This window comes from Salvia hispanica, chromosome 3 (assembly GCF_023119035.1).
Source record: "Salvia hispanica cultivar TCC Black 2014 chromosome 3, UniMelb_Shisp_WGS_1.0, whole genome shotgun sequence".
Lineage (NCBI taxonomy): Eukaryota > Viridiplantae > Streptophyta > Magnoliopsida > Lamiales > Lamiaceae > Salvia > Salvia hispanica.
In genome coordinates this window covers 15,957,892-15,981,034 of record NC_062967.1, presented here as the reverse complement: position 1 = coordinate 15,981,034, position 23,143 = coordinate 15,957,892, and the positions used below count along the sequence as shown (strand labels likewise).

The window sequence follows — 23,143 nt, the reverse complement described above, 5'->3', positions numbered from 1 at the left end:
TTGCATATGTTCTGATAAAAAAAATTGATAATGTTTTTTATATCGTATTTATTTAATTTTCAAAAGCAGTCAAATATCAACATATCTATTACTCTTTCCGTCTCTTAAAAATAGAACTTTTTCTTTTTGATTCGTCCCCTAAAAATAAAAACTTTCTATTTGAAAAAAATTCTTTCTTTTCTAACGTGGCTCTATTTTTATTAATTTTGTATTAAAACTCGTCATTTTAAAAATTTATATTTTAAGTGAACGAAAGAGTATTAATTTATTAGTACTAGAATTTAGACATGTATAATGGAGTATCAGTTACGAAACCCATAATATTAGTTTTTTTCACACGCAATATCAATATATATTTTCAAAGTTTTGTTCCACATCTAACTTAGCTCTAATTAATAATTGTACTAAGCTTTAAAAATTATACTCCTTTGAGGTCTGTACAAATTTTAATGCAAAATTGGTAAAATAAAGTATTGGTAGTGGAGAACAGGTCCCACCTTAGTAGAGAGAAAAAAGTTTCCAAAATTGAAAAGTGCATATTCTTGTGAAATGGACTAAAAAGAAAGAGTGTATATTCTTGTGGGACGGAAGGAGTAGTATTCACCGTCTCTATATCCATTTTCAATCTATATTCTCTTTATTCCACTATCATTTAATTTTTGACTTGACATTTTCTTCCTAAATTTCGGACTGAGATCCTTTGCTGTTGCTTAAAAAAAATAAAATAAAAATAAATATATAGTACATTATTTAATTGTTGTATTAGAAACAACGGCTCTTGTTTTGAATGATTTTCATATACATAATTTTCAATTGTTGCGTTCTTAATTTATGTAATTTTTATTTTAATAAATTCAGTCTGTGTTATTTTTTTTTTTGTAATTTGCAATTTCATTAGTATCATAATTTAAATTAAAAATAATAATATGAAAAATGATAAAAACAAATGAAATAAGTTAGACTATAATGAAACTGGTATAATTATAAGTATTCTGGCTAAAATAAAAAATAACATGACCAAAAAAATAAATTATACTCCTATATCTATATAGGCTGCTTTTGAAGCACTGTTGATACTGGATATTATAATGACCTTAAAAATAATAATGCCCACCTTCTTGTCAATTGTATCTAATTAGAGTCGTTAACAGAAATATATCTCCTGCCATGTTCACTATTCTTGCACCATTCATACTTGATACTAATAATGATTAATGAGTATTTGTTTTAAACGTGGGGTATATAAGTTAAATGGGTCTCAATAATGCGTTAGCAACCAAATCCTCCATGCACCCTTAATTCAGATTTACTCCTTGTTTATTTCGGAGGTGTTCGGTTTGCAAGATTGTATCCTGGATTAAATATATAATATGTTTGGTTTATGGGATTCCATCCCACAATTCAATTCTAGATGGATAATCATGGGATAATTAATCATAGCTAACCCTTATGACTAAAATAATCTAACAACTCAATCATAGATTGTACCTGTAAATACACAAGCTAAAATTTTTTGGTTTAATTGTTCCTGAACTTTAATTAGGCTTTATGTGATAATGATTGGGTCCTCGATCTCATATCCAATATATCTTTCCTGATTTTATTTGATTTAGCATATCTCTTACTTTAGTTAGTTATCTTTAGTTATTTTCCATATTTTTTGTAATTTTTTATTTTAATTATCTTGGTTAAGGATTTAATAGAATTCTATAATATTTTGATTCATTGAAAAAATAAAGTATAAACTTATTCTCATTGTTAGTAAAACATCAGTTGATGGACCCTTGATCAATCGGACTAGAGCATCAACGATTTGCAATAAGACAAAAAACAAGATAAACCCTAATTGAGATGCTAGAGGGCGATTGCCACCGGAACCAATAATTAGAATAAGTTTATACTTCCCAATAATGATTATGCTAAACAAGTGAGCAATCTAAAATGACTTAATAATATAAAACTAACAAGATACGAATAAGGATGTGTGATCCTAAATGATACACCAAATCATTGAATTTAGATGAGCAATAATTTGTGATTTGGCTGATGTGATACTGGGGCCGCTTCGTCACTTGTTGGGCTGGGCTGGGTTCTGATAGGGTGAGCTTGGTTAGATATACTCGAGCTGTTGGCTGGGTCCGAGTCCCTATCAGATAACTATCACCAAACTACACCCAATTAATTATTTTTCCGTGATTCTTATGATATGAACATAGTATGTCATCACATTTGTATTATATTGACACGTGAATAATAATGTATGGACTTTATGCTTTTCTTGCAAGTGTATTATATCGACACGTGAATATCAATGTATGGACTTTATGTTTTTTGTTTTGTTTTTTATTTATTTATTTTATTTTATTTTATTTTAGGTTTGATCATGTTTTATACACCAAATAAAGCAAAATACTTATCAGACGTTGGTTAAATCATAGGTACCATTCGTTGCAATCTAGATCTAACTATCTCTATGTAGCAAAATAATGTGAATTTATCATAACACTGAGGCTTTTGTTCGATTATTATGCCCGTTCTCGTCTCTGGATGTCTTGTATAATATCACTGTAAGCAAGCCTTATTCTAGACGTAATGTATAATGAGAAGTACACTAAAAAGAGAAATCGGATGAGATGATCTTATTTTGTGGCTCCATGATGATGGACTTAGCAACATAAGATTCATGTATTCTGCAAGTACGGGAAGCCGTTGATTGTCATCATAGCTACATGAGAGGCACCATTCTTGCAAGATTAAGAGAGGCTTCTTGAATTGGCCGTGTTGAGTGAATGGGCCCTAAAACAATAGGCATGTTTTTTATCATACACATTAAGTACGTCCTAAACAGTGACAATCAACGGCATTTTTAATAAGTTAGTGAATTAATTATCATTACAGTTAACCAAATTAGTGAGTTAATGAAAGTGAATTAATAAAATCAAGTTTTGTTATAAGTAATTAAAATATTTTAGTATAATTTTAAATATGAAATTATTTAGGTTAAATGGTTAATTAATATGATAATTAACTCACTAATTTGGTTAAAATGCGATTGATAGTCAATTTTTGATTTAATTATAAAACATGTACTGCTATTGTTTAAGACCATAAACTATGTGTAGAGCCAAAATACTTTTTGAATTAAGGCAGAAGACTAATTTTAAATACTTTTTGAACAAAGGCAGAGGACTAATTTTAGACTCTAATCTTATTTCTAATAAAAATTCATTAAAGGAAAAGATCGTGTATTCATAAAGTTGATTAAATTCATAAAGGAGTATATTTTTATTTATCATGCCCCTAGGATTTTGATTCCATAATAATTTTTTTAATATGAGAACTTAAAACCAATATGGATTATTGGATTAGAAAATAGATAACCTCTATTTATAAGGATATTAGTTTGCTATTTACGAATATATCGGTTTGAAGATAAAGTTGGAAAATTTGGTGGCAATTAGCGTAACTGACTTACTCTATTTTATTAATGTAAGTTTGTTAAGCGTTAGAGAGGTTAATGCCTGAACACAAAGATCTCGAATTTGAATTCCTTCCTAACGTGACTTTTAATTTTTTTAAAAAAATTAATCATCCATAAAAAATATCTCTAAATTTTGAATTTCACATAATTCTCTTAGTTTAAATTATTTTTAATTATAAGTATTCTGGCTAAAATAAAAAATAACATGACCGAAAAAATAAATTCTACTCCGAAATATAGGCTGATTTGAAGGCACTGTTGAAAATGCCCACCGGCCACTGCGTTAACAGTAATATATCTCCTGCCATGTGCTCTATTCTTTCAATTCATAACAATGTACTCCCTCCGTCCCAAATATGAAACATTTGGTTTTCGGCATAGGATTTTATGCAAGTGTTATTTTGTGAGTTAATAAAGAGAGAGTAAAGTAAGAGAGAGGGAAAAGTAGAGAGAGTGATGTTTCCATTTTAGGAAACGTTTCATTTTTAGTGGGACAGCCCAAAAAGGAAAACGTTGCATTTCTAATGGGACAGAGGGAGTAGTAATTAATGCATGATAAAACATGTTTTAAATAACCAAATCCACCATATGCACTAAAAACCGGGAGGAGATCATCTATTGTGCTGAAAAACACAGTAATTGATGTTGTGCATTAAACGCACCAACAAGACCATCCTCAGCTTATGAACAATATGATTGAAGAAGTTTGGAAGCGTAACCAATATTAAAAATTTGTAGTTTTTTTTCATACTGTAGTTTGAACTTTCAATGAAATAAAGTTGTTTTTTCCAATTTTTGTAGTGTTTTAAATATTCAAATAAATAAAATGCTTAGGGCGAACTATAGGGAGAACTTTAGGGCGCCCCACTACAGGTGGAAGGGTAGCAGGATAAAATGCTGACATGGCGAAGCATAGAGAGCCCTTAGGGCGCCCCATTGTGGATGCCCTGAATGACATTTACTAACACACACTGGTTCTAACTATCATATTATATGTTTTTGTTTAAATTTTTTTAATTTTATTTAAAAAAACATTATATTTGACTAGATAAAATATTACTCTTTCGTCCATAAAAAATAGTCTCGTTTATTGACAGCACGAGTTTTAATGAGAAATCTATACTCCCTCCGTCCCGCTTAAGATGACACGTTTTCCTTTTTACTTTGTCCCAATTAAGATGACACATTTCCTTTTTTGGTAACTCTCTCTCTCCAATTAATACACTCAACCACTTTTTCTCACTCCTATTAAAATATTCATCTTTCTTTATCTCTCTACTTTAATACTTACACACACATTCTCTCTCTCCAATTAAACATTTTAACCAATAACTCCTAAAATCTCGTGCCGGCTAAGCAATGTGTCATCTTAGCCGGGACGGAGGGAGTACTATTTAAAAGTGGCAGTCGGATGAAAAGACATTTTTACCTTTTCTTTAAGAGAAAGTGGAAAGCTGATTGTGTAATTCTTTTTTCTCTCTCTTTATTTGCATCTTCTAAAATAAAATTCAATATTGGACCAAATAAAAATTAATATTTTGAAGGGAATAAAATAGTATCAATTTATTAGTACTATTAGAATTTACACTTGTATAATGTAGTATCTTACGCAACCCATAATATTAGTTTTTTTATACGCAATATCAATATATGTATTCAAAGTTTTCTTCCACATCTAACTTGGCTCTAATTAATAATTGTACTAAGCAGTTAAAAATTATAGTATTCACCATTTCTGTATTCCAATTTCACTCTATATTCTCTTTATTGCAATCTCATTTAATTTGTGACTTGACATGTTCTTTCTAATTTCGGACTGGAATCCTATGCGGTTACTCACAAAAAAGTAAAAATAAAATAAAATAAAATAACAAATAAATATATATTATTTAATTGTTGTATTAAACACATTAGCTCCTGCAGTGCAAAATTGTACAGCACAGGATCCCATTCCGTATCATTTCATATGTAATTTCATTGTTGCGTTCTTAATTTATACTATAATTTTTATTTTAGTAAATTCAGTCTGTGTTATTTTTTTTGTTAATTTGCAATTACATTAGTTTCATAATTTAAAATAAAAATAATTATACAAAAAATGATAACAAAAAATGAAATAAGTTAGACTAAAATGAAACTGATTTGATTATAAATATTCTGGCTAAAGTAAAAAATAACATGACCGAAAAAATAAATTATATATACTCCTATATATATAGGCTGCTTTTGAAGGCACTATTGATACTACAGTAGTTGATAATGACCTTATAAATTAGAGTGAACATACATAAATGATACCTGATTTTTCACTTTCACATGTAAATGGTATATGATATTTATTTTATATCATTTTTGGTATTTATAAATTACATTTTTGGTACATGATGTAATTTTATTCCCAAAAAACCCTTTAAACAAATATATTTTTTTATTTCATTGAGTGAATTACATATTTAGGACCTATACTTATCACGAAGCACGTTTTCGGTTCCTATACTTGCAAAATATCATTTGCGGTCCCTATACTTGTATTTGTGCACGTTTTAAGATTCTTTTCTTTTTTTTGACATTTTATAGGACAAAAATACCCCAAATAAATGAAGGGCAAATTTATATACTACTCCCTATTTTCTCTCCTTTTTCTTTCTTCTTCATTTTTTCTCTTTCTTCTTTCTGTAAATGACTTGTATAATTACAAGAAAAATTGAGATGAGACATATTTGGAGAAGGAAATTAGACAAGTCAAATTTTCAGCTAAGAAGTTTATTTTACATTATTTTGTTAGAATTGCGAAGAGAAATTTCTGATGTGAGAACCCACATAAGTCGCGGGCGCCCACTTGCTAAATACACACAACCAAAATTACCATAATTTCATCCATTCCATTTATCGCTTGTTTTTCCTCACTTTACGATTGATTAGATTCAAATATTCACTTGTTGAAATTCGTCGTTCAAATTTTTAATCTTTTATTTACGGGCATTAATTATAATACTCCACATTTGAAGCATAATCACAAATACTCTAGTGTGATGAAGGAAAATGACGTGAAAATTGTAAAATTTATCATCATATGATTAAATTTATCAAAACATTTAATAGAACACAAGGAAATAAGATTAACAAACCCATAATTTTAGTTCTAATTTTATTATAGACAAAGGAAAAAGAAAAAAGGAGGATGAAAGAGAGAAAATAGTGCACAAATTTTTCCTTTGAGGGTATTTTCGTCCAAAAAAAGATAAAAAAGTGAAAAAACCTTAAAACGTGCATAAGTACAAGTATAAGGACCGCAAATGATATTTTGCAAGCATAGGGACCGCAAACGTGCGTCGTGATAAGTATAGGTCCTAAATATGTAATTCACTCTTTTCCATTTATGTCATAGAGGGTATTTTAAGCTTACATAAAATTAGTACCAGTATTATAATATCTTATCTCATTCTCCTCACTCTTTATACTATTATTAATAGTCAATATTAATATTATTATTTTGATGTTATAAATTAATAACTAATTTATTTTTAAATCATTCAGATTTACTTAAATATAATTATAGTTATAATTATATTTAATTATTATAATAATATTATTGTTATAATACTAAAAACTGATAGTAATTAATAAATAATTGTAGTATAATTATATAAATTATGAATCACAAAATATTATGTAATTATTATTATTATTATTATTATTATTATTATTATTATTATTATTATTATTATTATTATTATTATTATTATTATACTACATTAAATTAGTAACCAATCAATATAGCCTTAATAAAAATTTACATTGTTAATTGTATTCATAATGATATAAAAAGTTGAATATTTTTAGTTAGGTGTTTCAACCTTAAAATGAGTATAAAATAATTTAATAAAAAATATTCAATTAATTTAATAACTTTAAATAATTAATTTAATTAGGTATTTTGTTTTTTATTTATATTATGAATGCAATTAGATATTGTATAAAACTAAAAAGAAAGAAGAAAAAGAAGAGAAAAGAAAAAAGAAGGATGAAGAAACATAAACTAAGGAGAAAAAAAGAAAAAAGAAAGGGAGATAAATACTAAAAAAATGAAGAGAAAAGAAAGAAGAAGAAACTAAAGAAGAAAAAATAATCACATATTTGGTACTCCCTCCGTTCCATAGTAATAGAAGTGTTTTTCCATTTCCGTCTGTTCCATAGTAATAGAGTCATTTCCCTTTTTAGTAAAAGTCAACACATTTTTCCACACCTACTTTACTCTCTCTTACTTTTTTCTCTCTTCATCTCTCTACCTTTTTCATTTTCCACTTTATTCTCTCTTTACTTAACTCACCTAATACAATTTTTCTTAATCTCCGCGCTGAAAAGTTTTGCCTCCATTACTATGGAACAGAGGGAACACTATTTAATTGAAATTTCCAAAAATATCCTCCATTAAAAAAAATCACATGTTTGGTACTTAGGGTTATTTTTGTCACATGGTACCAAAAATGATATAAAATAAAGATCAGGTATCATTTTTGTGCAAAAGTGAAAGATCATGTACCATTTATGTAGTTCACTCTATAAATTAATAAGAGTGAACTACACAATTAATCCCTGATCTTGTCATAAAATATACCAATGGTCCCTGTAAAAATTTTATAGCATTTTTGGTCCCTAAAAATTACATTTTTGGTACCTGTCGGTCTATTATACCCCTCTGCATTTGAAAAATCTCCTAAATGCCATGGAGGGCATTTTCGGTACCTAGAAATTACAATTTTGGTTCCTCTTCAATCATGTAATTATTTTAGACATACATAAAAGCACCTTTTACAACAAAAATATTTTCTTTTAAATTAATTCACTTAAATTTTTTAAATAATTACTTGAATAATGTATAGATTAAGTTTTATAATGAAAAAATTACTATAGTTCATTTTTTTTAGTAAAAAAATGTTACTTGCAAGAGTTCGCTATACTATATTTTAACTAACGTAAATAAAATATTTATTATATAGTTCATTTTATTATATTTTTTTTACTAAATTTCAATTATTATATTTAACAAATATTCTTCACTATATTGTATTTTTTAATTAACGTAATTAAAATATTTATTTTTCACTTAAGTATAGTAACATTTAAATATTTAAGTAATATTTTTTAAATAAAAATTACTATTATGCACTATAATATTTTTTCTTCTCAAAGATTTTTCTATAATTTACTTTAATATTTATATTTAAAAATATTACTACTAAATATAATATTTTCTTCGCAAATATATAGATTAATTTGTATAAAAAAATAATATTTAATTTTAAAAATAAATAAAGCATAATTAAAACATATGGTTTCTTATTTAAAATTTTGAAATCATAAAGCATCAAATATTATTTAAATGAAAGTATAATTGAGTTTATAAAAGAAAATAGTGTTGGAAGAAAAAAAAAAAAGGATAAAGAGGTCCAAAATGCATTAGAACTTTAAATATTCACACTAGTGGTACCTAGGGTTAGTTTTGTCTTATCGTACCAAAAATGATATAAAATTCTTTTAGGGACCATTAATATATTTTTAGACAAGATCAGAGACTATTAGTGTAGTTCACTCAATTAATAATACCCATCTTCTTGTCAATTGCATCTAAATTAGGACACGTTAACAGAAATATATCTCCTGCCACGTGCACTATTCTTGCACCATTCACACTAGTAATGATTAACGAGTATTGTTTTAAATGTGGAGTATATTAGTTAAATGAGTCTCAAGCCATCTCCAACTATTTACAACACACTCAAATCCATTTTTGGGCGGGGATCATATTAAAAACTAATTTTACTCTAATTATTTATTTCAAACTCAAACTTAAAAGAATATTCCATATTTACATACTTTTTATACTTTTCCAATTATACCTACATATTTATTTAAATTACATATTAGTCCCGCAATATTTTATCAATAATTTATGTAAATTAAATAAATTTTCTTATTAATGCATTTATGTATTAAATATATTTTATATTAAAAAAATTACACTATTTTTAAAATTAAAATACACTAAACTTACTATAATAAAATTCAAATATAAATTGAAACACACTTAAATATATCGCAATTACATAAAACATATCACAGTAAACATAATTTATTATAATATGGTCAGCTTGCTAATTTCTATTTAATTAATTTTTAATGAAAAAATATATGCAAATTCCATAAAAAAATTGTGTAAACAGATTCCTAGACCCTAATCCAACGCTAACATATCTCTTCTCAATATGTGCATATTATGCCGGCTGCTTCAACTATCAAGTACTAGTACACAAATTACGGCCGGCTGATTCAACTAGCTCAAAATAACAATAAGGACTATTATGCAGTATTTAGAACTTCTTTGCAGTAGATACTCAAATTTGGTAATTAATTTAAATTTAGTGTTGTTTCATAAGACCATCTCCAACCATTTACACTAAACTCAAACCCATTTTTGGGCATGCATCACATCAAAAAGTAGTTTTACTCCAATAATTTACACCAAATTCAAAATTTACACCATCTTTTAGTTTTTGTCTCACAAATTTTTTGCAGTACCATCATATTGGTATTGTTTCACAAAAAATACTAAAAATGGATTTGAGTTTAGGGTATGGTCGAAGAATATTTCTGCCAAGACTCATTTATTAGACTAACCATTTTGCAACCGAGCACATAGGTGAATAAAGCTTGAGGACCTAGCTATTACAGCTGTTATCTTTAGTTAGTTACTTGGGTTTTCATATTGTACTCTTGTGGTAGGTACACCAAGGCACCTAAGAGCACCTGCAGCTGTGACGTCCGTCCGTGCCGCTGAGCACGAGCTCGTCTGTCCGCCGCTGTGAGCTGTCCGTCCGTGCCAGCGGCACGGCGCTGCTCTTAGCTAAGAGCACGTCCGTGCCGCTGAGCAGCCCTACGTAGCACGTCCTGATTGGCCAACGGCTTAGTCGTTGGCAAATTCAAATTTTCATTTTTTTTTAAAAAAAAATTATAAATAATTCGAAATAATATCAAAAATTAAAAAAAAAATAGAGCCGTTTTTGGACTTTTTTTTTGGATTTTTGTGATTTTTTTTTAATCCCAAAATCATCTATAAATACACACATTCATCATCCACTTTTCACATCAAATTATCTCTCATTCAAACTAAATCAAATACATCTTCCTTTCTCACTCAAACCCTCTCTAAAATATTCAAAAATGGATTTCACCAATCTCATTGCGGAAGCAGAGCGCGGAGAACAAGAATATTATGAACAATATCGTGCCGCCTATGAAGCCTATGTCGCCGCCAATACCCCCGCCCCTCAACCAACTAGATCAAAACGTCGCTACATCCCTCGTGATCGAGAGGGATCCCACGAAAGGCTCGTTGCCGACTATTTTTCCGACCAGCCGCGGTATCCAGAAGATTACTTTCGGCGCCGTTTTCGCATGTCAAAACGGTTGTTTATGCGTATTGTCAACACATTGTCCACCTGTGTCGAATACTTTGAATCAGGTGTAGACACAACCGGTCGGCAAAGTCTCTCGGCGTTGCAAAAGTGTACTTGTTGAAGGGGTTTTGGCAGCGGAAGCGCTCACATAAATCAATTACAAACAATTCAGATCTATTTAGCGGATTATTTAGACAAATTCTATTCGCGTAATTATCACATGTGTCATGCTCATAACTCAAATAATAACATGCTTTAAATCAATTGAAACCTAAAACATTCTTTTCTAAGGTTCGGCCATTATACCTTGATGATTCTCCAAAAAATCGATGATGGCTAGCGCCTTCTCCACGTGAAGATCTTTTAGTACAAAACCACGGATCTTCTGACTAGTTCCCGAACTGTGAACTGATATCAGGGTGGGCTGATCTCACCAGCGCACTAGGACTTAAATAGAGAAGACAGAAATCCTTTCCCACGGAGGAGAAGAATTCGACCACTCCTAGGAATAGGGGGGGCCGAAAATTTTGAGAGAAAAACAAGTGTATTTTCTGTCTCCTTTATTTTCCTATTTATAATAAGTCACATATTGGGCCCAGTCAGGGATCTATGGAAGGCTTTGGATATGGGCTCCTCCAATTAGCTTTTTACTAATTAAATTAAACCCAATTTAATATAAGCTTAAAATTGGAATATTACGAGCAGCCACTACAGAAGTAATACTGCACTCCCCATCCAAATCCGAAATTACAAGTACTTCGGGTTTCCAATACTTTATATTTATTTCCCGCGCTTAAGATAGAAACATCCATTAATTAATTATTGTCTGCTATGGACTTAATTAATTAATATCTTATTTATTCCAAGAGAGGACTCAGCAAGAAAATCTTATTTATTATTCATAGAGTAATTAAACTCCAACTAGCTAGGTTCCGAATGATAAAACCTTATTTCAAGCTTCTCTTGAGGATGTTATCAAACGAGACTCACCTCGCGCACGATTCAACATAATAGCAATCCTAGCACCGCTAGATATTAATCACAACTACCCAATATACCAGGCTTATTGGGTTGCGAAAAACCCGCACCATTTGGTAAGTCAAAGTAGTGCATAATCAATACCGTATGCTCAATGCTAACGTACATTGATTGAGAAATAATTTACGAGACCTCGTCTTTCAGTAGATAGCATAAAGACTGTCTCATTGTTAGATCCATTCGGTGCTATACCACACCAACGTCATCTTATTTCAAGTAAGGCTTAGAAATAATCGGACTGACATTGCAACCTTTCACGATAGGTAATCTAAGCCTATCTAGGTTGTGAGATTATTCTTTTTCTTTGTTTAGAACTGACCATGTTACCTTAAAGTGGACGACGCCCACAACCGGACTACTAAAACAAAGACTTAGACTTTGTTAAGTTACTTATACATTTAAATATGCAATAAACATCCATTAAATGTAAAACATAACAACATTATGACAAAAATAATCTGTTTATTCATTTGGAAAATAAAATAAGAGTTTTAACAGTATTCAATCACTCGAAAGGTGATTTCTAGTATACAAACTCTAACACTTGTGCCATCCGACAACTTGCTACTGGGCAAACGGCTGACCTCTTCGACGAGTATTTGCATGTCGGTGAGTCAACTGGAATCCTATGCCTCAAGAATTTTTGCGACGGCGTTCGTTCTGCTTTCGGCGCGGAATTCCTTCGGGCACCCACCATTGATGATTGCCAACGGTTGCTTTGTCTTCACGAAACAGTCCACGGTTTTCCCGGTATGCTAGGCAGCATTGACTGCATGCATTGGAAGTGGAAGAATTGCCCGACTGCTTGGAGGGGGCAATTCTTAAGCGGCCACAAAGGCGGCGGCCCAACGCTTATCCTTGAAGCGGTCGCCGACTACCGCCTATGGATTTGGCATGCATATTTCGGTGTTGCCGGATCCAACAATGACTTGAATGTGCTATATTCTTCACCACTCTTCGATGATGTTTTGAATGGTGTAGCACCGGCGATCGACTTCACCGTCAACGGAAATGCATACCACATGGGTTACTATCTCGCCGATGGTATCTACCCAAGGTGGTCGACTTTCGTGAAGTCGTTCAGCAATCCACAAGAGCCAAGACGGATTCTTTTTGCGCAGCGTCAAGAGTCTGCTTGGAAAGACGTCGAAAGAGCTTTTGGGGTCCTTCAAGGCCGATTCAACATTGTGAAGTCTCCTTCTCGGCTTTGGTACGTTAAGAATATCGCCGACATCATGTACACGTGCATTATCTTGCACAACATGATTATAGCCGACGAAGGACCGGGGGTGGTTAACTTTTACGATGAGGATGAAGCCGGAAGCTCAACCGCGAGGTCTCCCCCACGCTGAGGTGTGCATACGACGGTGAACGAGAGGATCGAAAGAAGACACACAATGCGCGATACAAGAGCCCACACTGAGCTACAAAAAGATCTAATCAATCACATTTGGGCGAAATTCGGCAACGAGTAGTGGGTCTTTTTAATTTTATGGATTTTAATTATGTAATTTTTAATTTTTAGGATTTTAATTATGTAATTTTTAATTTTTTGTATTTTAATTATGTATTTTTTAATTTTTAGAATTTTAATTATGTAATTTTTAATTATTTTATAATTTGTAATATTATTCCAGGGTATTTTTAATGCATTTTAATATTGTGGAAATGTTTTTATTTAAATTGAATAATAGAATGGTGGGACCCTTGAGCTTGTCCTTAGCTAAGAGCACGGATGTGGGTGTTGTGCTCTTAGCTAAGGACAAGGAGTAAAAGTGGGTCCGGGTCCACCTCCGTGCTCTTAGCTAAGAGCACGGATGGGGATGCTCTAACTATATAAAGGTGTGGGTATTTTTGTATGCACAATTAATCGTGGAATTACAGATCTCAATTTCTCTTTCAATCGATCTCACTCCTTCTCTGTATATCCATGGATCTCTATTCATAAATCTGTTATCATTTATGGAGTATGACTGGAGATGGTTAATAAAACTTAAAATGGGTTTGGGTATGGAGTATGGTTGGAGAACTTTTTTACACCAAAAATGAGATTTGGTGTATGATTGGAGGTGGTTCAATAATGCGTTAGCTACCAAATCCTCCATGCGCACTGTACCCTGATCACTCACCCGACATCCACAATAATGAATGTAGACTGCACTCGTAATTCAGATTTACTCCTTGTTTATTTCATGCATTGTTGACCCCATATAGTATAAGATCTCTCTTTGAATTCTTCATTTGTCGAAGTTCTATCCTCGCCTCATTCAGTTTGCCGGAGTTCAATTACCAGCAGTGCTACTACATATGAAACAAAGTTATTTTACTTTAGGAAAAGACACGTCAAATTCGAGAGCACTATCGTAACGTATCTTGTGTTACCGAAAGAAAATTTCCTCAAATCTGATAATGTATGGTTTAAAGTTTTGTTTCCGTATTTTCAATTAGTTTCAATTTTATTTGTGTACAATCTTCTTCCTCGATTACTTATTTTTTCCTTTTCAATTTTATTTGTGTACAATCTTCTTCCTCGATTACTTATTTTTTCCTTTGTTTGCAGTATTTCGCATTTATCTTTACTCAGTTTCGCACTTCATTTTTACTATAAATGGTAAGTAGGTCCTACATTCTACTAACTAATTTCACTCACATTTTATTATAAAACCAATATAAAAAAGTGGGTCTCATATTCCACTAACTTTTTCAACAAACTTTTCTTTACATTTCTTAAAATCCATGCCTGGTCACAGTGTTACTCCTAATGGGGGACGGAGGGAGTACTATAAGGGGGTGTTCGGTTGCCATGACTAATTATCACGAGACTATCCATCTAGGATTAAGTTGTGGGATTATTTTAGTTGGAGGAGGAAGCTATGACTAATTATCATGAGACTATCCATCTAGGATTAAGTTGTGAGGGTCAATCTTATGAACCAAACATGATACATATTTAATCATGAGATTTAGTCTTGCCAACCGAACACCTCCCTAAGCGTACCGTGTTTAAATTTTTAGTAATTATTTAATATTATAATGTTTTCATAAAAATCTAAACGGAACAACAGTTCCACTAGTGAGACTATATTAATTCCCAAACTCAAAAAATAAATACCGACAAAGAATTCTGAATCTCTCAATTATAGTGTGCTAATCTTGAGAATTAGTCCCAAAACCATTTAAGCTAAAATTAAAAATCTTATAAATTAGAACAAATAATTCAATGATGTTTGAAGTGTATGTGAATTAATTAGAATTTAATTACTCCCAGTTAATCAATTTTTCTTGATTCTTATGATGTGAACATAGTATGTCATGGTACGCATATTATATTGACATGTAAATATCAATGTACGGACTTTAAGCTTTTTTTTTTTTTAATTTTTTCAATTTTATGTTTGATCATGTTTTATATACCAAACAAAAGCAAAATACTTATTAGACGTTGGTTGAATATATGTACCATTTGTTGTAATCTAGATCTAACTATACATGCTCTACAATGGATTGGTGTTACAGTTGTAGCAAAATTGATGTGAATTATTTGAAGACGGAAGCTTTTGTTCGATTACTATGCCCTTTCTCGTCTCTGTGTGCCTTATATATCTACTATAAGCAAATCTTATTCTATAGACTATGATTATAGATAATGAGAAGTACACTAAAGAGAGAACTCAAAATAGTTGATCTTATTTTGCTGGACTTAGCAACATGAGATTCATGTATTCTGCAAGCACCGGAAGCCGTTGATTGTCATCATAACTATACATGAGCGGTACCATTCTTGCAAGATTAAGAGAAACTTCTTGAATGGGCCGTATTGAGTAATTGTTCAGATTGAAGCACTCCTTGTTGAGCCGTTTCCATTCTCTTTCTATCATATGTGAGACATGCTCTCGTGCTTGCTCATATGATACGCCTGGTTGATCATTCATGTAACATTGTATGTATGATCCATCAGTACCATTTTGATGCTCATCCTGTTCAGTTATCCAATTATGTGATTCTAGTGTTTTATTTAGAGTTAGTCAGACAAAGTTAAGATGTCTAGGATTAAAATTTCACTACCTCGGCAGTCCCTAAGTCGTCCCAAAGGCGAAGAATTGCAGCAACGGAGGAAATGAGATTGGATATATCATCCAAATTGGTAGCATTGTGACCTAAAAGAAAGAATAAGTGGACTAGCACAACATGCACCCCTGAGCTCACCTTTCCATTGGCTAAATACTCATTTGCATCTGGCAAATTCTCTGATGCAAACCATTTTGCTTCCACTAGAAATGCATTACACAAACTTGCCCACTGCATTAAGATACTATTGTATAAGCAACCATGGAATAGAGAATGTTCAAACCATCTTGTTGAATTTGAGAGTAATTAATTGGCATAACATAACAGCAAAACGTAAGTACCGTTTGGTTTAGAGAGTTGATAGGATTGTATCCATGATTTTTACAAATAGTCCATCCAATCTCGTTTGTGGTATCAAGCAATGACTTGTAACAAGGCTTCATATAGTCTGGCAACATATTCATTGCATCATAGTCCCATCTGTATAAAATTCATCAATATATTTTGTCATTTTAATCAAATCATATGAAATTCACATTTTTCCATATACTTAATTATGTGTGTAAATTGTCTTACTTTTGAACTGCTTCTGTAAAGAGAATCAATTCATCTATGGTCCCATAAAGATCAAAAATATCATCAATCAAATAAATAAAAGCAATGGATTTGGAGAGGTGCAGCCTCTGTGAAGATAGGCTGATATCATCAATCAGCATTGCCATGGACCATGTGTACCATTTACTTGGCTCATTTCTTGCTAGATTTAGCTCTCTTGTCAGTCCTAAATCTTTCCACCACCTGTAATAACGACAACCTCTTATCATTTTATTAAGAATTACTATATAGTAAAACCATGCTAAATTATTAAACTATCCTTCAAAAACTGTCAAAATCCATATGCTTACTTGGAAAGTTGGCGCAGTTCTTCTCTATGAACACATTTTCCCCGGAGAAAATCCATTTCCGACAGCTCTGTTAACGTTTTCGTCCATTTATCGATGCCTCTAACATCTCTTTGGAAGTTCAATCTTGCAATGCTTCTGTGGAAAGGGTGCTTAAATCTCATTTCCACAACGTTAGAATTGGTGTTTGCAGATATGTTCTTATCCAGTAGTTGGCTGCTAAAATGTTGTGCTTCGTTGAGTATGTTTTCTTGTTCAAAACTCAAATGTGTAGCTTCGAACAATTCAAGCAATCCCCATACATCTTGCTTTAGTTCATCTCTGAATTTCCCATCTCGTCCCTTGAAATTGTTGAACACATCTGTATATATATTATGGCTACATATATTATTATCTTCACAACTAAAATAAATATCTTGATATAGATTGAATTCTCGACCAGAATAAGTATTATAACTTGTAAATTTTCCTATAAATAATTGTGACATTTGCATAAACTTTGGAGAGGGAATTAACCTGCCGACACATGGTATCCTCTTTGTCTCAACATTCGAAATGAAAGGGAAACCTTAAGGAGAGATGATTGGTATCCACAAAAATCAACATCTCCTAATCTCAAATAATGCTTCTGCATAATTGTGTCAATCTCCTTCCGGTAATGACCGGCCATGCCTAGCCGTTGGATCGTGTCCACAAATATCAAGCTCTCAATTGGATCATCTTCTTCTCCCCTCGACTTCACTAAATCCCCAATCTTCTCCAATTTCTCTTCATATTCACTTGCAAAATAACCCTACACATAAAAGTTGTAACAAAAAGTATAAATAGATGCATGTGATTATTTAACATATAAAGATGTAACAAATTAACTTTAGTATACATATTTTGGCATCACAAAACATTACACTACTGGAGTAACTAGGCATATATACGTATTGGTTGTAGTCAGTGGCGTATCCAGGATTTTTAATCCGGGGGTGCAAAAATTAATTACTGACTTAAATTTCAAATTTTGACTAATTTTTTTGTTTTCTTTGTTATATTTTTTCAATTGTTCTATTTTTTTAACAATAAAATCTTTTTTTTTTTATTTTTATCTTTTTATCAAAAAACTTAATTTTAATTAAAAAACAAATAAATTTATAGTATCACATAAATTACACATTTGGAATGTATATTATATATTTGCAATACAAGTATTCATATTTTGTTAGTACCTAGCAATATATATACATGTGGGTGTGAATATAATGATTAAAGCAAAGTTGAATTGTAGTACTTAGTATAGATTAAAGCAAAGTCAAGTTTGGAGAAGAAAAAGTCAAAAGTAAAACTATCCCCAAGAGTATTCGAACAGGAGCGAATTTACCACTAGGCTACCGATGGATTTTATCAATATGTGACTACATATAGTATTAAACAACAAACTTTTGGGGGTACAGTTGTACCCCCTGTTCCAGTGTGCATACGCCACTGGTTGTAGTGAAAGAATATAGATTGAGTTGAAAATTCACCTTGAAAATGTTGTTATTGCTGGGATCGACATCAAGGTGGTAGTCTTGAAGTGTAGAAGCTACTCTCGGGTTAGCGAAAAATTTGGTGGTGCATTGCACGGGGTTTCTCCTCCAGGCGGTGGCGGCTTCCGACGGCCGCAGCATCAGAGGTCTGCAAGAATAGTGTTTAGGAAGAGGTGTGTTCATCACTAAACTAGACATTATGATCAACCTTATTAAGGACTAAATTCCCTCTTTCTCTCAATGCGTTTCATTCTTATTGAATGTATAATGTATATATAGTGTTGGATCCTACCCTCTCACATAGCACACTAATTTACTAACAATCACTCAACCAAACATATGGAAACATGTGTCCTAGAACAATAGGCATATTTTTAAAACTTGTGCATGATTTTGACATTAGGTAGGTCGTAAACGGTGCTACTTCCTCCGTCCCACTATACTTTTATTATAAAAGTAATGTATAAAAATATGATTCACATTTTACTAACTTTCAACACACTTTCTATTACTATTCCTGTCTCTCAAATTTTGACACACTTTGACCCAGCACGGGTTTTAAGAAATGTAATGAAAAGTGAGTTGAAAAAGTTGGTGGGATGTGCGTCCTACTTTTAAAGTATTAGTTTTATAATAAAATCTGAGTATGAATGAGTTAGTGGAATATGGGGTCCACTACAAAAAATGATAAAAAGTGAAGTGTGTCAAATATTCAGAGACGGACCGAAATAGTAAATTGTGTCAAAATTTGGGGGACGGAGGTAGTATATATTTTAACACCCATGCCGAATTAAAATGTGATATCTAATGGCTGATAGAGTATGGAATAAATAGAATATAGACTGAAAGTGAAATAAAGGAGTTAGTGGAATGCGGGTCCATACCGTAAAAGGTAAGCGTGACAAGTATAGGCGACGGACCAAATAGGAAACTAGTGAGATTTAATGACAGATGGAGGGAGAATATAATTCTCATTGTTGCATATTTAATTCTATGTAATTTTTATTTTAGTAAATTCAGTCTGTGTTAATTTTTTTCATAATTTGCAATTTCATTAGTATCATACTCCATCTGTCCCACAAAATGACACGTTTTCCTTTTTAGTTTGTCCTAAATAAGATGACACATTTATTTTTTTGATAATTTTTTAATATACCCAACTATTTTTTGTCACTCCTATTAACATATTCATCTTTCTTTCTTTCTCTATTTAAATATTTACACCCACCTTTTCTCTCTTCCATTAAACACATTAATCAATAACTCTCAAAATCCCGTGACGGCTAAGAAATGTATCATCTTTGCCGGACGGAGGGAGTAATTTGGAAATAAGAAGTAATAATATGAAAAATGATAAAAAAAAAATGAAATAAGTTTGACTAATAAAACGAAACTAGTTTATTTATAAATACTACCTCCGTCCACCAAAATTTGTCCATTTTTTCATTTCCGTCCGTCCCTTAAAATTTGTCCCATTTCACTTTTATCATTTTTGGTAGTGGACCACGTATGCCACCAACTCATCCCTACTAACATTTTATTATAAAACTAATGTATAAAAGTAGGACCCACAATCCACTAACTTTTTCAACTCACATATATTACATTTCTTAAAACTCGTACCGGATCAAAGTAGGACAAATTTTGGTGAACGGAGGTAGTATTATAAATTATACTCCTATATATATAAAGGCTGATTTTGAAGGCACTGTTGATAATGCCCACCTTCTTGTCAATTGCATATAAATTAGCCACGTTAGCAGAAATATATCTCCAGACGTGCACTATTTTTGCACCATTCATAAAGCATATTCTAGTAATGAGTATTGTTTTAAATATGGAGTATATTAGTTAAATGAATCTAAATAATACATTAGCAACCAAATCCTCCATGTGCACTGTATCCTCACTCACCAAACTTCCACAATAATGAATCATGTAAATTTTTTTAACTCTGTCCCTCTGAAACTAATTATAATATCCCTGCAGACTAAATGACTCATGTCCTTATAATATAGACTGCACCTGTAATTCAGATTTACTCCTAGTTTATCAAGATTTTTTTTAATGTCATGTATTGTTGATCCCATATAGTGTAGGATCTCTTTTTGCATTCTTCATATGTCGAAGCTTTAATTTGTTCTCATCTCATCCAGTTTGCCGGAGTTCAGTTGTCAACGTTACCGCTACATATGAAACAAAGCAGGGACAGATCCATATTAGACTCACTAAGGGGCAAATGTTCCACCTCAAAAATATTATTTATACTATTTTGATTATAAATTTAAAATTTTTAAAAATATCTCATATATATGCCCCTTCTCTAATCCCTATATATGCCCCTTCTCTAATCTTTAAAATATCTTCATGTGTATTTTTGCTTCATCTATATAGAATTTCTGGCTCCGTCCCTGAAACAAAGCTATTTTTATCTTTGGAAAAGGACACGTCAAATTCGAGAGCACTACTGTGACTTATCTTGTCTTGCCAAAAGGAAATTTCCTCAAATCCTATAACGTATGGTTTAGAGTTTTTTTTTTATTATTATTTTCAATTAGTTTCAGATTAATTATTTCTGTACAATTTTTTCCTTGATTACTTTTATTTCCATTGTTTGTAGTATTACGTATTTATCTTGTACCTAGTTTCATAACATATAGTACTACAAGTTGTTCGATTTGCAAGATTGTATCTTATATTAAATACGTAGTGTGTTTGATTCATAAGAATGAATCTCATAACTCAATCCAAGATGGATACTCGTGAGATAATTAGTTATGGCCAACCTCCCCCAACTAAAATATTTCTCAAAACTTGATCCTAGATTATATTTTAGTATTATTTTATTTAGCAAACCGAACCCCACTTAAGCCTAATATCTTTAAATTTATAGTAACTATTCAATATTATAATGTTTTCACAAAAGTTTAAACGGGACAACGTTCCACTAGTGAGACTATATTCCAGAACTAAAAAAATATATATATATCGACAAAGAATTAGTCCGAATCTCTCAATTATAGTGTGCTAATCTTGAGAATTAGTCCCACAACCATTTTTACTAAAAATTCTAAATCTTATAAATTAGAACAAATAATTCAACGATGTAAAGAATTAATCCATACTAGACATATAAATATATAGAAATGTGTTGGGATCAGTGGCACATATCCGAACTCCACATTAATATGATATTGTCCGCTCTGAGTAAAGAGCTCGTGGTTTTGCTCTTGGGATACTCCCCAAAAAGCCTCATACTAATGGAGTTGGGGTAGTCCATTTATATGCTTGCAACTCTTGTTCATTCTCCTATGTGGGATATTGCTTGCCCTCACATAATGTAATCAAATACAAACTCTAAATATTGTACAATCTCCAAACTATGATCTGACAGTTAAAAAATGTCAACAGATTATAAAATAACAACAACATAAAATATCAACACAGTGTCAACAGTTGACACCGTATTGACATTGTGTTGACATCAAAATCTTGATAATTTACACTGTGTTGACATTGTGTTGACGTTGTATTGACACTGTGTTTAAAAATTTAAAGTTTGTACAATATATATGAGAGCTAGGCATAATGGGTATAATTAATTTATTATCCTTCAGCAAGAGACTGGCCCTTCACCGAGAGGTCCCTCTCTCCCATACGGAGGACCTTTTGGTGGTCCCTCATCATCACTAAGAGGTCCGCTTCTGGAGATGGACCGGAGCAGTATTGGGTAAATATCCTATAGGGTAATACCCTACAAAGTACCCTCTAGATACGTATTCTATAGGGTATTTACCGGTAAATACACAAGCTAAAATTATTTGGTTTTATTCCTGAACTATAATTAGGCTTTATTTGATAACTACCACCAAACATACACTATTGGATCCAAAGATATAATGGGGTCTCTAATAGTGTCATGTGTTAATTAATTCTCCGCCCGTCTGCAAAATATTGTCCAAGCTTGATTAGACACAAGTTTTAAGAAATGTGTAGAAAAGTGAGTTGAAAAAATTAGTAGAATTAGAGCCCCACATTTATATATTAGTTTTATAATAAAAATGTGAGTGTAAAGAGTTAGTGAAAAGTGCAGACCATTTACTAAAAATAAAAAATAAGCAAAGTGGTGAACTTTTCACGGAAGGACCAAAATGGTAAAATTGGACAATATTTCACCGCAGGAGTAGGAGGGAGTAGAATTTAACTACTCCCAGTTAATCAATTTTCTTGATTCTTATGATGGTATGTCAACACAATTGTGTTGACATTGTACATATATTATATTGACATGTAAATATCAATGTATGGACTTTCTGTTATTTATTTATTAATTTTTTTATTTTATGTTTGATCATGTTTTATATACCAAACTAAAACAAAATACTTATCAGACGTTGGTTGAATGATATGTACCATTTGTTGTAATCTAGATCTAACTATATTTGCTCTACAATGGAAGTCTGGTGTTACAGTTGTAGCAAAATTGAGTACACTAATATGATGAGTTGATCTTATTTTGTGGCTCCAATGATGCTGGACTTAGCAACATAAGATGGGTTAATTCTTCTTTTGTTCTAGCTTGGTAATAGCATTTCATTTTAATGAAGAAGAATAAATTTGTTCCCAGTTAGGGAGTGACGCATAAAGGTTATGCGTCTTTATAAGTAAAACGCATATCTG

At 31.6% G+C, this 23,143-nt stretch overlaps 1 protein-coding gene across 2 annotated transcripts; it reads right to left on the bottom strand.

Moving 5' to 3' along the window:
- Positions 1–15,635: 15,635 nt before the first annotated feature.
- LOC125212871 (tricyclene synthase Oc15, chloroplastic-like) lies at positions 15,636–18,692 on the bottom strand. Of its 2 annotated transcripts, none has more exons than XM_048113153.1 (7): positions 18,461–18,692; positions 17,463–17,739; positions 16,950–17,307; positions 16,621–16,842; positions 16,386–16,524; positions 16,042–16,275; positions 15,636–15,953 (listed from the first exon to the last, which is right to left on the bottom strand). In XM_048113153.1, the coding sequence occupies exons 1-7, from the start codon at positions 18,659–18,661 to the stop codon at positions 15,663–15,665; spliced, it is 1,722 nt and encodes a 573-aa protein (XP_047969110.1). In that variant the 5' UTR covers positions 18,662–18,692; the 3' UTR covers positions 15,636–15,662. The 2 variants fall into 2 exon arrangements, with proteins under 2 accessions (XP_047969110.1, XP_047969112.1); XM_048113155.1 differs by having other exon boundaries at positions 15,636–15,892.
- Between the last annotated feature and the right edge of the window lie 4,451 nt (positions 18,693–23,143).

What these genes read in the sequence shown, in the direction of transcription:
- LOC125212871 (XM_048113153.1), bottom strand. Translation starts at nt 18,661, where the DNA reads ATGTCTAGTTTAGTGATGAACACACCTCTTCCTAAACACTATTCTTGC. An exon ending in AGGATACCATGTGTCGGCAG is followed by an intron (nt 17,308 to 17,462) that starts GTTAATTCCCTC and finishes ATATATATACAG; the next exon opens with ATGTGTTCAACAATTTCAAG. An exon ending in GAACTGCGCCAACTTTCCAA is followed by an intron (nt 16,843 to 16,949) that starts GTAAGCATATGG and finishes TCGTTATTACAG; the next exon opens with GTGGTGGAAAGATTTAGGAC.